This window comes from Orbicella faveolata, unplaced genomic scaffold, assembly GCF_042242905.1.
Source record: "Orbicella faveolata isolate gen_17 unplaced genomic scaffold, um_ofav_v1 contig_24, whole genome shotgun sequence".
Classification (NCBI taxonomy): domain Eukaryota; kingdom Metazoa; phylum Cnidaria; class Anthozoa; order Scleractinia; family Merulinidae; genus Orbicella; species Orbicella faveolata.
This window is the reverse complement of record NW_028301552.1, coordinates 26,623,959-26,637,500: the sequence shown is the minus strand read 5'-3', so window position 1 is coordinate 26,637,500 and position 13,542 is coordinate 26,623,959. Positions and strand designations below refer to the sequence as shown.

General features: G+C 38.4%; 1 protein-coding gene and 2 pseudogenes across 1 annotated transcript; 2 read left to right on the top strand and 1 right to left on the bottom strand.

The window, feature by feature from the left end:
- The first annotated feature begins 2,428 nt into the window (after positions 1-2,428).
- Positions 2,429-3,315, top strand: LOC149111111 (uncharacterized). Its single transcript, XM_089292377.1, has 2 exons — positions 2,429-2,560; positions 3,094-3,315. The coding sequence occupies exons 1-2, from the start codon at positions 2,444-2,446 to the stop codon at positions 3,313-3,315; spliced, it is 339 nt and encodes a 112-aa protein (XP_089148503.1). The 5' UTR covers positions 2,429-2,443.
- A 3,078-nt stretch (positions 3,316-6,393) lies between these two features.
- LOC149111110 (uncharacterized) lies at positions 6,394-9,550 on the bottom strand (annotated as a pseudogene).
- Positions 9,551-11,113: 1,563 nt separating this feature from the next.
- LOC149111109 (uncharacterized) lies at positions 11,114-12,705 on the top strand (annotated as a pseudogene).
- The last annotated feature ends 837 nt before the right edge of the window (positions 12,706-13,542 follow it).

Genomic DNA, 13,542 nt, shown 5'->3' with positions numbered 1-13,542 from the left:
AATTTTATTTCCCAATTCAAGTAGATATACTGACACATGTAACAGAAACAAATGTCATGCCACACACCTACATTTACAGGAAGGTTGCTGTTTCTCCTGTAAGGAAATTACTTTGAGTGCATTCCAAGTTTGAAAATGAATTTAATAAGCATGGAAAGAAACAAAATGTGGCAAAATATACCTCACACACTTTGCTCTCAACTGTCGACTTCCTGCATAAAATGTATCGGTTTTAGTAAGCTGTCTGTAAATAATGTGAATATCTTAGAATTTATATAATTAATTTAACTCCTTAGCTATGCAGATAAACATCTCTTAAGGTTTTTAGGGTTGAAAAACAAACAAATTGGCATCACTGATACCATCAAACAATTTGAACTGGCTCCTTAAACAGCAGCATATGGTCACAGAGTGCACAGAGTGCTCCAATTAACTTGGATTGTCACGTACTTCGGAGGAATGTGATCACAAATATTTCACAGAAGCCAAAATTTTTTTCATCAGAAACATAGCACTATGATAGGGTTTTACTGTGACTACATGTTTGTCGACATGCATTGTTGCCCATTGGAGATATTTGCAATTTAAAAAGCCTAATTTGCAGTTTCTTAAAATTGTTGTGTGACATGGTTAATTGTCAAATATTCTACATTGGCGAGAATAATTTCAAATGACTCCAACGTTGGACCTTTCATTGCTTTTAAGGTTCAAAGAATTGGTGGATGAAATAAAGATTAAAATCACCTGCATTTTGTTAGTGTGAGGAATCTTTGTTGGAAGTACAATTTTAGAGCTAATTTCGGGGTTTTATCCCTGGGATTTGATGTGAAAGACCTATTACCCCAGGGATTGACCAGGAGCCCAAACTACTTTGGACTCTTGAATAACTTAATGACCTTAATCATCTGTGAAAGTTTGAGAGAAATCGGTGAGATAGTATGTGTCACGCCTGCCTGGTCCTCGTGTGGACAGACTCTTAAATATCTTCTCAAAAAACACTCATTTCTAGCAAAACCAAATGTCAAAAACAAATGTTGAACTTTGCATGAATCACTTGAAAGTACTGGTAAAATGAAACTGATGATGAAATTTTACCCGTGTTTGCACAATTTCTCTGAACTTTGAAAATTGAATCTCTCGTTCCCAAGGGAAATTGTTTTCAGTGTTATTTCAGGCAGCTATTTATATCTTTACCTTTGAGAAAATGTAAAAAGGACTGTAAAATATTTAAAATTATTCTGGTACCAGATTTTCATCCACTAAGAACTGAAATTGCTCGATTTTCTATCCAATTTTGTCTTAATACTTTTAAATCCTTTTTTTGGAAACATGTATAAGATTTGCTTTTTAAGGTTGACATCGGTTAAATTTCAGTTCAGACCAACTTATGGACGTAAAATGATGACGCGTTATATCTGAAGCAAAGGCTTAAGTCTCAGCGGCAGTCAGGCAACAAAATCACTAAGATGTGTTAACCCAGTCAGTCATGAAGGAAGAAGGGAAGACACCGTGTGGAGACAGAGTCTGGTTCCATATTATGCTCCTTACTATGGCAACAAGTTGCACTGTGATCAGAACGAGAAGCTGGTAATGTATGGATATACTCTTTATGTCATGAGTGGTGGGTGCAGCTCAACAATCATCAAACTATTTTCCATGCCAAGAAAAAATGCTGCGATAATCTACTCACATTTTAGGTAAGTCTTAGGCATATACCTAAATACTACCTCTTTTCCTCCTCTTGAGGTACCTTAGAAATTACAATGTGCACATGATACTTTGTCAGTTAGGCCTCTCTGGCCAGCCAGATAAAGGTACACAACTCGTCTGTCGGATGAGTTTTCAGATCCCATTAACAACAGCACAGATTGTGCTATGCACAAAGTCAGTTTTTTTGTATTTTTTCTCTATAAATGTTCAATTGTTACAACATTCGCTGAAGCGTCAACGGTATAAATGGAGACGTCCCACTGCAACTGGCTTTTTACCTTTAAAAACACAACCAACAAAGTAACTACAAGATGTTTAAAAAGCGCTGAATACTACGTGATATAGAGTACTTTTTTCCAACAATATCTGCTCAGCTTAATGGTTTATCACTCACGCATATTTTGCACATCGGAATTATGTTTCTTTCTAATAGGCCTTTGAAATTCTTGCTAGTGGCAAGTATTAATTAAAATGTTATATTTTACCAAATCCTCACGAATCATTGTAAGAATTATTTTTACTCTAATCATTAAGCTACACTTATGATTTTTGAAAAAAAATGCTTAAAACGAAAATTTCATAATTATTGTAATTACTATCGTTCCTCTCCGCGTAGCCATCATGAGCCATGGATATTCCTATGGGCAAACCACAGACACCAGATCTAAAACCAACAAAATCTTTCTTACATCTTCATGCCAGGGACATCCATCTGCAAGAGGGTATTCAGGACATGGTTAGAGTAGATCATGGCGCAGAATCTTACCTACTGTTGTTTGTCCAGAATCTTCTTAGGGATGAGAGAGGGAATGTAACCTGTGAACCTTACTTACAGACACGTTCTTGGCAGGTACGTCATAATAATACCGGTAGGATAGTTTACATACTATGGTGGAACGTCGTGAATATGAGCACGTTTGGGTCATACAGTTGAGGTCGTATTAAAGGGGTTTTTAAAATAAGAAACTGACCCACTAAGAGCTTTCTTTAGGTCAAAAAGAGGTGGCCTTATTATAATAAGCTGTTCGCATTAATGGGGTGGTTGTAAGGCGGGATTCCACTGTACTAGTGCATGACAACGCAACAGACGGTACAAAACTCAGCTATTATTATTCCACTATTTAATAGTTATTTCACCATATACACCTTTTTGGATTACTGCAACTCAAACACCATATCTGTACTATTTGGGCCAGCACATACCTATGTAGTTTGTCTAGGGAAGCATTCCCAAGGGTTTATTGGTATAGCACACGCTTATAGTAACACTTGCGCAGTAAAGGAGTAAACTGGTCAGTTAAAGCAAGATGCTTGGTTATGATGATAGGTATGCTCGTGTGTAAAACTTGAAAGGATTGTTTGGCATTCCCTTCCTTTGTCTAGAATCTGCCTGCAGAGCATAAATGGCCAGAGGTTAATCGACGTGTCATTTACCCAATAAAACAAATGCTTGTGAGAATGGAAAATGGCTTGCTGATAGACATGCATGACCCAGTTGTCCGATTCTGTGTATCATTCATTACTAGCACGCTGGACAAAACTGTTCTGGATCAACATTTACAACAAAGAATTAAAACAAGTAAAGTGATGCAAATAATTTTGTGAGTGTCTTAAACTTTATTAAATTCCACACATGGAAATTTATTTCCATATCAATCATGCAAGGAAGACTTGAGTTACAGAGAATCTAAATTTGCGGAATGAATAACAAAAGTACGGAAAATTGCGCGATTTCTGAGAGAAAAAAATTGTCATAGTTTACATTGACGTGGTAGTGTTAGATCAGTGTTGTTGTGCGAAGAACATCGTTGCATGTTTGTGGAATTCTTTCATGAATTAGACGAGATGTTATGAAGGAGTGATATCCATCTACACAGCACTATAATCCTGTAATACATCAGCAGTTTAGAGAAGGAAAGATTCAAGTTGTGATGCTACTACCACTGAAGGCCACAAGGCAAACCAAAGAAAGTTATTTCAAGCTGCTAAGCACGAAATTACGAGAAAATGACAAGCTCCTGGTATGTGAGCTCTGAAAAAGGTCCAAAAACTTTCCTAAAAGCAAAAATAGCACTGTTTTGAGGTTCTCAGCCAACCACGCTTTAACACAGTAGTATCTTGTGCAATTGTGGCTTGTGCAAAGCATGAGCTAAAGGCAGCCATATTCAAAACAGGCAGAAGACTGGTCTGGTGGCAAGATCAGTTTAAAGACTTCAAAGAAGATCAGTCTCTGAAGACAGTATCGTATTGCAGTGGCCAAATAAACTTGTAAGTCTTTCCTATGCTTTCTTGTCAAAATCTTGCCCAAAAATCCACCAGCACGTAAAGAGTTTCTTCGCAAAACAACACTCTAACTGCGACTCCTATTTCTCAGAAATCACGAGATTTTACATACTTTTGTGACTCTGTTACCAAATTTGGATAAGGTGTAACAAAAGCATTTTTTTGCATGATCCATATAAAAATAAGTTTTATGTGTGGAATTTAGTAGAGTTTAAGACAATCACAAAATTAGTCGTGTCACTTTGTTTGTTTTAATGTTTTGTGGGAAAATGTCGATCCAGAACAGTTTTGTCCAGCATACTATGAATGTAGTTGAGATCAGACTGAAGAGAACGATAGCATCATGGAATTCACATTCCATCAAAGGTTTGTATGGAGTTAGAAGTATTTTTAAAACAGTTGTTTGTGATTGTAAGGCTTAGATAAATTATTCTGGCATGATTGCAACCATACTTCTGTAATACCGCTAAGCCTCTTTACGCCAATTTACACCAATCATAAAGAGTTTTTTATTTTTATTGTATGAAACTTTTGGTTACGATTTTGGCTGAACAATAAATCAAAATAAATAAATAAGTCAAATCTCTTTGGAAGCGATAAGTGTTACAAACCGAGCCTTTGGGGGGGGGGGGGGTTTCAATGTGGTTTACTGTGTAGCGTATAATGATGGTTTTCTTGGTATTGTAACAGTATAAACATCAAAACACTAACTGACTAACGTATAAAGAAAGATTGATTTTTTAGCATATGCAGTACGTAACACCTAACAGTAATCCCTAAGTAATCCTTATAATTTAAGTCCATCCTCACTTCAATAAGTTCTTGGATAAAATCATCTTTTATATAAAGTTTTCTGGCATCTTTTGGTGCCAAATTACCAAGAAAAACTAATTTCCTGCCTACCTTAGATAAATGAAAATCAAAAAAGCACTTCCATTTGGATTTGCAGTCATTTGAAATATACTTAAGCATCCATGAAATTTTCAAGGCTTTATTAAATTCTATTATGTCTAGCATCTTTTGTCCTCTATCTTGGTAATCTGCTATCTTTTCAGTCTGCTTAATTTTGTTGCCTTTGTTATCCCAAAGAGATTTAAAATGAAGATTGTTTGTTTCTTTCAGAGATTTTGAACGCGACAATGAGGACAGAATATAAACAAATTGTGATGCAGCTAGAGCCTTAATAACTATGATTTTACCGATTAAAGTTAATCTCTTGTTTCTCCAATCATTTAAGATATCCTCTACCTCATGAACCTTCCCTTGGTAGTTCTTCACAGTCAATGTAGAACCAAACACCTAAAGCCTTGACCTCGCCATCCACCCATTTAAGATTTTTATCAGAGCGAATAATCTGGTTTGATCCTTTCTTGCAGCCGATCCAAAGACCTTCAGATTTTTTCACCATTCACTTGCAAGCCTGAAACCTCACCAAATTTTTCTAATATAGCAAAGGAGTGCTCAAACGATTTTTGAGTGCCATCCAAAATCAGAGTGGTGTCATCTGCATATTGACTAAGCTTACATCCAGTGCTGCCTACTGTGATTCCTTTAACCTCATTTTCTGTATGGATGGTGGTAGCTAACAGCTCTGCGCACAAGATAAAAATGTAAGCGGACAATCCCTGCCTTACACGTCAACTTAATTCAAAGAAACCGGCTGACCAACATTATTTATAACACAGCTCAAGATATCATGGTGAAACAAAGAAGAGCCAAAACCAAAATGATGGAGTGTTTTTTCAACAAAAGCCCATTCAATAGTATTGAAGGCTTTCTCAAAGTCAACAAAGAGTAGTAACCAGGGAATATTCTTTGATTCTGTGTATGAGATGACATTGTTAATCAAGCAAATGTTTTCTGCAATAGAAGGTCATTTCAAGAAACCTGTTTAGTCGTTGTCTACTAAATTTTGCAAAACAGCCTTGAGACGTGAAGCAATGGCATTGAATGCAATTTTAGTCACAGTTTAATAAAGTTATTGGTCCCCAGTTTTTCAGTTCTTGTAGTGCCTTGTCTTTCTTGGGGATCAATGAAATGATGCCTCTTCTTTGGGTTAAAGCAAGCTTACCCTTCTGATGGCTTTTGTTAAGACGACATATAAGAAAAGGAAGACATCCTTCCAAACCACTTTATAAAATTCAGCAGGAAGGCTGTCTGTTCCAGGCGATTTACTGGGTTCCATTGTTTTTAATGCCTCTAAGCATTCTTTTTCAGACAATAGTCCTTTGCATTTTTTCTCATAGATATCATTAAGTGAAGGGTGTTCCTGGCTGAACAAGTTGTCAGAACATGATGTCACTGTGGGTTTTTTTGAAGAGCAAAGCCGACTATAAAAAGAATTGCATTCTTTTAAAATATTTGGGTCGTTTGTAGCATATGAACCATTGCTCGTCTTAATCTGCATTATTGTACTCCTCTTACAGTGTCTATTTTCTAAATTCAAGAAATATTTGCTATTTTTCTCCCCTTCATTGTACCATCTAGCCTTAGATCTAATTATGGTGCCTTGTGTTTTACACTGTATAATATTTTCTAATTCATTTTTCTTCCACCTTATTTATTCCTCAAGGACATCTTTATTATTTTCCCCGTTCCAGATGTCCTTCTAGGGTGGCTAGTGCACTTTCAATACTAGCCTCTTCATTTGCCATCTTCTTCACTTTGACTTTGGAATATTTCATTGAGGCATCTCTAATTTTAAGTTTTATCATTTCCCACAGTAACACTTCATTGACTTCTTCATTGCTTTTGTATTCACTGGCTATTTTGGCTATTATTGACTCTATAGCATTTTCGTAATCAACTTCGCTCAAAAGTGCGGAATTAAATTTCCAGAAATTGGGTCCTCTGGGATTGGAATGGTAATTGATGTCAATTTTACATAAAGAGTGGTCTGTTTTGTACCCTGGAAGAATATCAGCATTTGAAATTCTTCCAGCAATGCTTAAACTAACCAAAAAGAAATGGTGGCAATGCTCTTCTGATCTATTCTGTCTCCAAGTATATCTTTTTGCGTTAGGCTTTAAATCTCTCCATATGTCGGTAAAATCCAAATTCTCCTGAATATATTTGAGCTCTTTAGGAGAATTCCATTCTGTCATTGGTTTCCTTCCTGTTTTGTCTTTTGAGACATCCAAAACAAGGTTGAAATCTCCGACAATAATAATTTCATCGCATTTAAAAGACAGCATTTGTTCGCTCACATTTTTGAAGAAAGCTGGATCATCTGTGTTTGGAGCAAAAATGTTGGAAAGAGTCAAGGTCAGCTCTCCAACTTCCAAATCATCAATGATGTATCTGCCCTCTTTTACAAAGCTGCCTTGAAATTTTAAAAGAAAAGTTCTTATTGAAAAGAATAATGACACCTACTTTGTAACTCGCCAAACTACAGAATAAAGCTGTGTAACCCCATTCAGCATCCCAAACCTCAAAAGACTTTTCCATACAATGAGCTTCTTGCACCATGTAAATAGAACATTTTTTCTTTTTGAGCCACTGGAATACTTCTCTTCTTTTTTTTCATTATTAAACAAGCCTCAAACATTAAGTGAAGATATGGTTATTTTAGACATCTAAAAATAAAACAACTTGGTAAATGTGACCAGGTACTCCGATGTTTGCATAAGCTATTTGTAAGAGCGTTAGCCCTTTCACGTAACTTACCCAACTAATATAAACAAAAGACAAGAAGAAACGAATACTTACATTAATCAAGGAAAACATAAAAATATACTTAGTTTGGGTCCGGCTTCAGTAAAGGCTTCAGTAAAGACACATGTAAATGATCAAGGTTGCAACAAGCCTGTCTTGGGTTACTTGAGGCACTGCATTTATGTTGTCCCTGGATATTATACCTTTGGTCTGTATCTTCTGCCGTTTATGTACAGTTTATCATAAACCAGTTATGTGTCTTGTCCCTTCTTCTTTGCTGCTTTCATCACTTTGACTAAACCCTTCCGTATTTCAACGATCTCTCAGAAAATCTTGTGAAATATCATAGTTTGTTTCCACCAATGTACGGACACTTGATAGTATGCACTTTTTTTTGTGAAAGCTAAATTTAGCAATGATTGGAAGTGGTTTGTTGCCTCTCTGATCTTGCCAAGGAGATGTGCCTGTTTAATTAGCATTTCATTAGTTTCTTCTTCTGCCATGTCTAGGTTTTGTTCCAAGAAGGTGTATAGCAGAGTTTCTGTTGTGGCACTGGATTCTTGCACTTCGGGAATGTTGTAGAAAATAAGATTATTCTGTCTGCTATGGCTTTCTAGTTTTATAGCGTGTTCCTTCTCAACAATAGCAACTTGTGTTAATTTATTTACATCTTCTGGGAGCTGTGATAACATCTTCTGTTGGGTGTCCACTGTCTGTCCACAGAATTTTCTTTCTCCATTAGGTGTTATAATAAAGTGTATTATCGTTTGTCACACGATGTGGTCACTTTAGATGTAGATCGCAACGTTTCAACTGCTTACTGCTAGTCTTCTTCAGGCGATAAGGTTGACTGATTGCACGGTATCATTTATATCACAAAGGTCGGCTGTGATTGGTGCATTTCGATCCTCCTATTGTTCCATTGTTCCGACGAGTAGCTGTTCCCTCAGTGGTCCGCTGTTGTACCGTTCTCCTGTTGTGTTTTTTGATTGTGGGCATCCATGCTTCAGGAATTTCAATTCCACTATCCCTGTTGATGTTATTAGGGTGAAGTCTTAGCTTCCTTGACCCTACGTGTGTACCAGTGAGGATCTTGATCAATAAACTTGACCTCATTCCAGATAGGATAGTGGCCGGTCTCGTGGGTGTGTTCAGAAACAGTGGAGGTCAGGGTACGGGCGAGTCATATATCCTTGTCATGTTCTTTGATCCTCTCCTGCATAGATCTCCCTGTTTCTCCAATGTAGACTTTGCCACACTCACAGGGAATCCTGTAGACAACACCATCTTGTTTAGCCGGGTTGATGGTGTCCTTTGGTCACACTAAGTGTGACCGAAGTGTCATGTCGGACTTGAAGACGGTGTGAATGCCTTGTTGTTCTAGGCAGCGGTGGAGAGACTTTGAAGCTCCTTGGACATAAGGTAAAACGGCGGTAGATTTAAATTCTGCGACGGGCTCTCTTCTTGGGGTTGTTCGCGCCTTTGTGATCTGCTGCACAAATGAGGAGGAATATCCGTTACAAACAAGTACAGATGACAGATGTTTCTCCTCTCCAGCGATTACTGATGGTTTGGTCACGAGACGTTTAGCCCAGTTGTAGACACTTCACAATACCGCACTTTACTGACTGAGGGTGGTGAGAATCATACGCTAGGTACTGATCAGTATGTGTTGGTTTCCTGTAGACACTGGTGGTAAGGCGGCCATCAGGAGAGCCCGTCATGAAATTTAAATCCACCGCCATTTTACCTTATGTCCAAGGAGTTTCGGAGTCTCTCCGCCACTGCCTAGAACAACAAGGCATTCGCACTGTCTTCAAGTCCGACACGACACTTCGGTCACACTTAGTGCGACCAAAGGACACCGTCAACCCGGCTAAACAAGATGGTGTTGTCTACAGGATTCCCTGTGAGTGCGGCAAAGTCTGCATCGGAGAAACAGGGAGATCTATGCAGGAGAGGATCAAAGAACATGACAGGGATATACAACTCACCCGTACCCAGACCTCTGCCATTTCTGAACACACCCATGAGACCGGCCATTATTCTATCTGGAATGAGGTCAAATTTATTGATCGAGATCCTCACTGGTACACACGTAGGGTCAAGGAAGCTATTCACATAAGACTTCACCCTAATAACATCAACAGGGATAGTGGAATTGAAATTCCTGAAGCATGGATGTCCACGATCAAAAAACACAACAGGAGAACGGTACAACAGCGGACCACTGAGGGAATAGCTACTCATCGGAACAATGGAACAATAGGAGAATCGAAATGCACCAATCACAGCTGACCTTTGTGATATAAATGATACCGTGTAATCAGTCGACCTTATCGCCTGAAGAAGACTAGCAGTAAGCAGTCGAAACATCGCGATCTACATCTTAAGTGACTACATCGTGTGACAAACAATAATACACTTTATTATTGCATCTACCACGATGAATAACAACAACCTTTTCCTCCATTAGGTGTTGTTTTCCCCTGAGCTCTTCGATTTCCTTTATGCCAGCTAAAGTGAGGTCCAGTTTACTGTTTATTTCTGCGAGCGTCGCTGCCATGTCGTTGGACGGATTAGATTCTTCTGAATTTGAAGGTTCATCATGTCTGAGAGCCTCTCATTACTCTTGACTTGTTTCCGTGTCATTCCCTCTTTATCTGGCATTGTGTCTAAATGTATAAAGCCATCTTTCTACACCATTTGATGTAGTGGTCACAGAGCTCAAAAATAACGTCCGTACACCTCAACAGCTCTTCCCAATTCTTCTTCAGATTATTACTTGAGTTAAAATTTAATTTAAAAACAGTGTTGCACCCACGCAACATTATGGCAGACCTAGTGTCTTTAATGCTCATAAGCATTCAATTGTCAAAGCTGAAATTGATAGACTCCTCGCTAAAGTGGTCATTATCCAGGCGACACAGGAACCAGAGGACTTTATTTCCACAATATTTTTACGACCGAAAAAAGATGGCACACACCGTAGCATTCTAAATCTCAAAGCGTTTAACAAATTTATAGCTTACAATCATTTTAAAATGGATACACTAGAAGCCGCTGTAAACATGACAAGGTCAGGTTGTTTTATAGCTTTGGTGGACTTAAAAGACGCATATTATACCATTCCTATCCACCCATCTCACCAAAAATACTTAAAGTTCTGTTTTGACAGTGTTTTTTCAAATATACCTGTCTGCCTAATGGCCTAACTAGTGCCCTGCACATATTTATTAAACTATCGAAACCTGTGTATGCCACACTTAGGAGTGTGGGACATCTCAATTTAGGGTATATTGATGATTCTTATCTGCAAGGCAACACCTCAGCTCAATGTCTTAAAAATGTGATTGACACCATCACCATGTTTACCAAATTAGGGTTTCACATCCATCCAGAGATATCAGTTTTCATGTCATCCCAGAAATTAACTTTCTTATGGTTTGTATTGGATTCTATCACTATGACAGTTACACTTATTGGGGAAAAAGTTCAATGGATTCTGTTTGCACTATGCTCTTACAAACACGACTGCCAACAATTAGACAGGTCGCAGAGGTTATCAGGTATTCTACTGTCCAATTTTCCTGGTGCTCAGTACAGACCTCTACACCACCGCCACCTTGAATGGGATAAATATCTTGCACTCATAGCAAACAAGGGTGATTACATGGGAAAAATGCACTTATCCCCTCCCACTTTCACAGAAATTCAGCGGTGGTGCAATAATGCCATAACTCTCAAACAAGATATCCACTACGACCACCCCAGTATCACAATTCAGTCAGACGCATCAACATTGGGCTGGAAAGCGGTTTTTGGCACTCAGGAAATGGGGGGAGATGAACCTCTTTGGAAGCTGGATATCATATAAGTATATTGCAATTACTTGCAGCCTTTTTTGCATTAAAGTGTTTTTGTAGCCATGTGAACAACTGCCACATCCAAATTTAGATCACAGGGCATACTAATTGCTCTGTTTTGGCCAACCCAAATGTGGTTTCCATTACTCCTACAACATTTGTGCGACCAGCCCTGGATTCTCCCCCTACGCCCAGACCTTCTTCAACACCCCTCTCACAGAAGCCCACATCCCCTACACAGAAATCTTCATCTGTTACAACTTTCCAGAGGAGGTTAAAGAAATTCTCATGGCAACTTGAAGGAAAGGCACTCAAAAACAGTATGCCACATACATTAAAAAATGGATGGCATTCTGTCATGTAAGACAAATTAATTGTTATTGACCACCACCGAGTGACACCCTTCAATTCCTCAAGGGGCTTTTTAATCAAGGGCTTACCTACTCTAACCTTAATAAAGCTTCCTCTACCTTAGCTACCATTGTTGTGATAGATGGGGGAAGCTTTGGTAGCAATCACATTGTTACCCAGTTTATGAAAGGGGTATTTGAATCGTGTAGACCCAAACCTAAATATGACAAAATTTGGGATGTTTCAGTGGTTTTGAAACATTTATCTTCTTTATACCCCAATGAAAAATTGTATTTAAAGGATTTAATGCACAAGTTACTTATGCTAATTTTACTGGTTTTGAGTCAACAAGAGCAATCAATACGCTACTTAGATCTACAACATCTTACCATGGAAGAGGATAATTCTTTCTTCGACGTTGCTGAGCATATTAAGACCAGTACTCCCCGAAGCCCATATATGAGGATTGACATTGCTGCCTATGGGCCAGACAGATTAATTTGCTCCCTGACTTGTCTGAAAGCATACATCAACAAGACCAAGAACTTGCATAATAACGAAACAAAATTGTTTATTAGTTATGTTAGACCCCATAAGCCTGTATCTAGGGACACAATTTCAATGTGGACTAAGGAAACTCTGACTTTGTGGGATTGATACCAAGGTGTTCACAACACACAGGACTAGGTCAGCATCTGTTTCCAAAGCAGATGAAAAGGATGTCCCTGTCCATCAGATCATGGCTAAGGCAGGCTGAAAGTCTGCCGAGATCTTCCATAAATATTACAATAAACCTGTTATTCAAGGAAACAGACTAGCTTCTGCTATCCTCAACCAGTGAAAACTTCGCAATGTTTCTTGTATATTACATGTACTATTTTTGCTTATTTTGTTGCTGTTAGACCATAAATTACAAACATATTTATCATTGCTTATGCTCAATCTCTTGCTTTTGTATGGATTTCATTCCTCCTGTTTGAGTGCATGTCGTATGGATGCATCAATCCTTTAATGTCTCATGGGATCTCTGCCTTCTGGTGATGTGACAGAATTGAAAAATTAAATGAGACTTACCTGTAAGTTGAAGTTTGATTGAAATTCTATCACATCATATCAGAAGACAAGAGATAAGATGCCCTCCACTATCTACACTTACCCTCTCTGAGGCAAGTTGGTTGCCAGTCTTTTTCTAGTTTGGCTTTTTCGGCCAGCATACTATTTTTTGGTGCACCCAGTATGTGGCTTTTAACTATGACTTGCGCAAGCACCGTGTTATCTCATGTGATCTCTCGCCTTCTGATGTCATGTGATAGAATCTCAATCAAACCTCAACTTATAGGTAGGTCTCGTTTAATTTTTCAATTCTCCTGCTCATTCACCCATCTTTCTGCTACAGCAAAAGTGTTTATCCAAGGTGAACGCTTTTGCTGCTTATAAGCCCTTTGAACCCTTTCCTGCCCGAGACCCACTTTAGTGGGTCCCGATATGGCCCATACTTCAACTCGCTCCCAGTAGACATAAATGCGTATAGGGGGGTTTAAGCATTGCCACAGGGTACATATTTGAAACAAGCTTTCAATCAATTTGAAGCAAGAGAAGGTTGGCGAGGATTTTGCACAAGTTCACAAGTTTGTTTTCAAATTTTTGCTTTCAAAATGGCGTCGGCGAGCACCTCTCA

Coding starts and splice junctions, on each gene's coding strand:
- LOC149111111 (XM_089292377.1), top strand. CDS start 2,444: ATGGTTAGAGTAGATCATGGCGCAGAATCTTACCTACTGTTGTTTGTC. Junction 2,561..3,093: donor TACAGACACGTTCTTGGCAG/GTACGTCATAAT, acceptor TCCTTTGTCTAG/AATCTGCCTGCAGAGCATAA.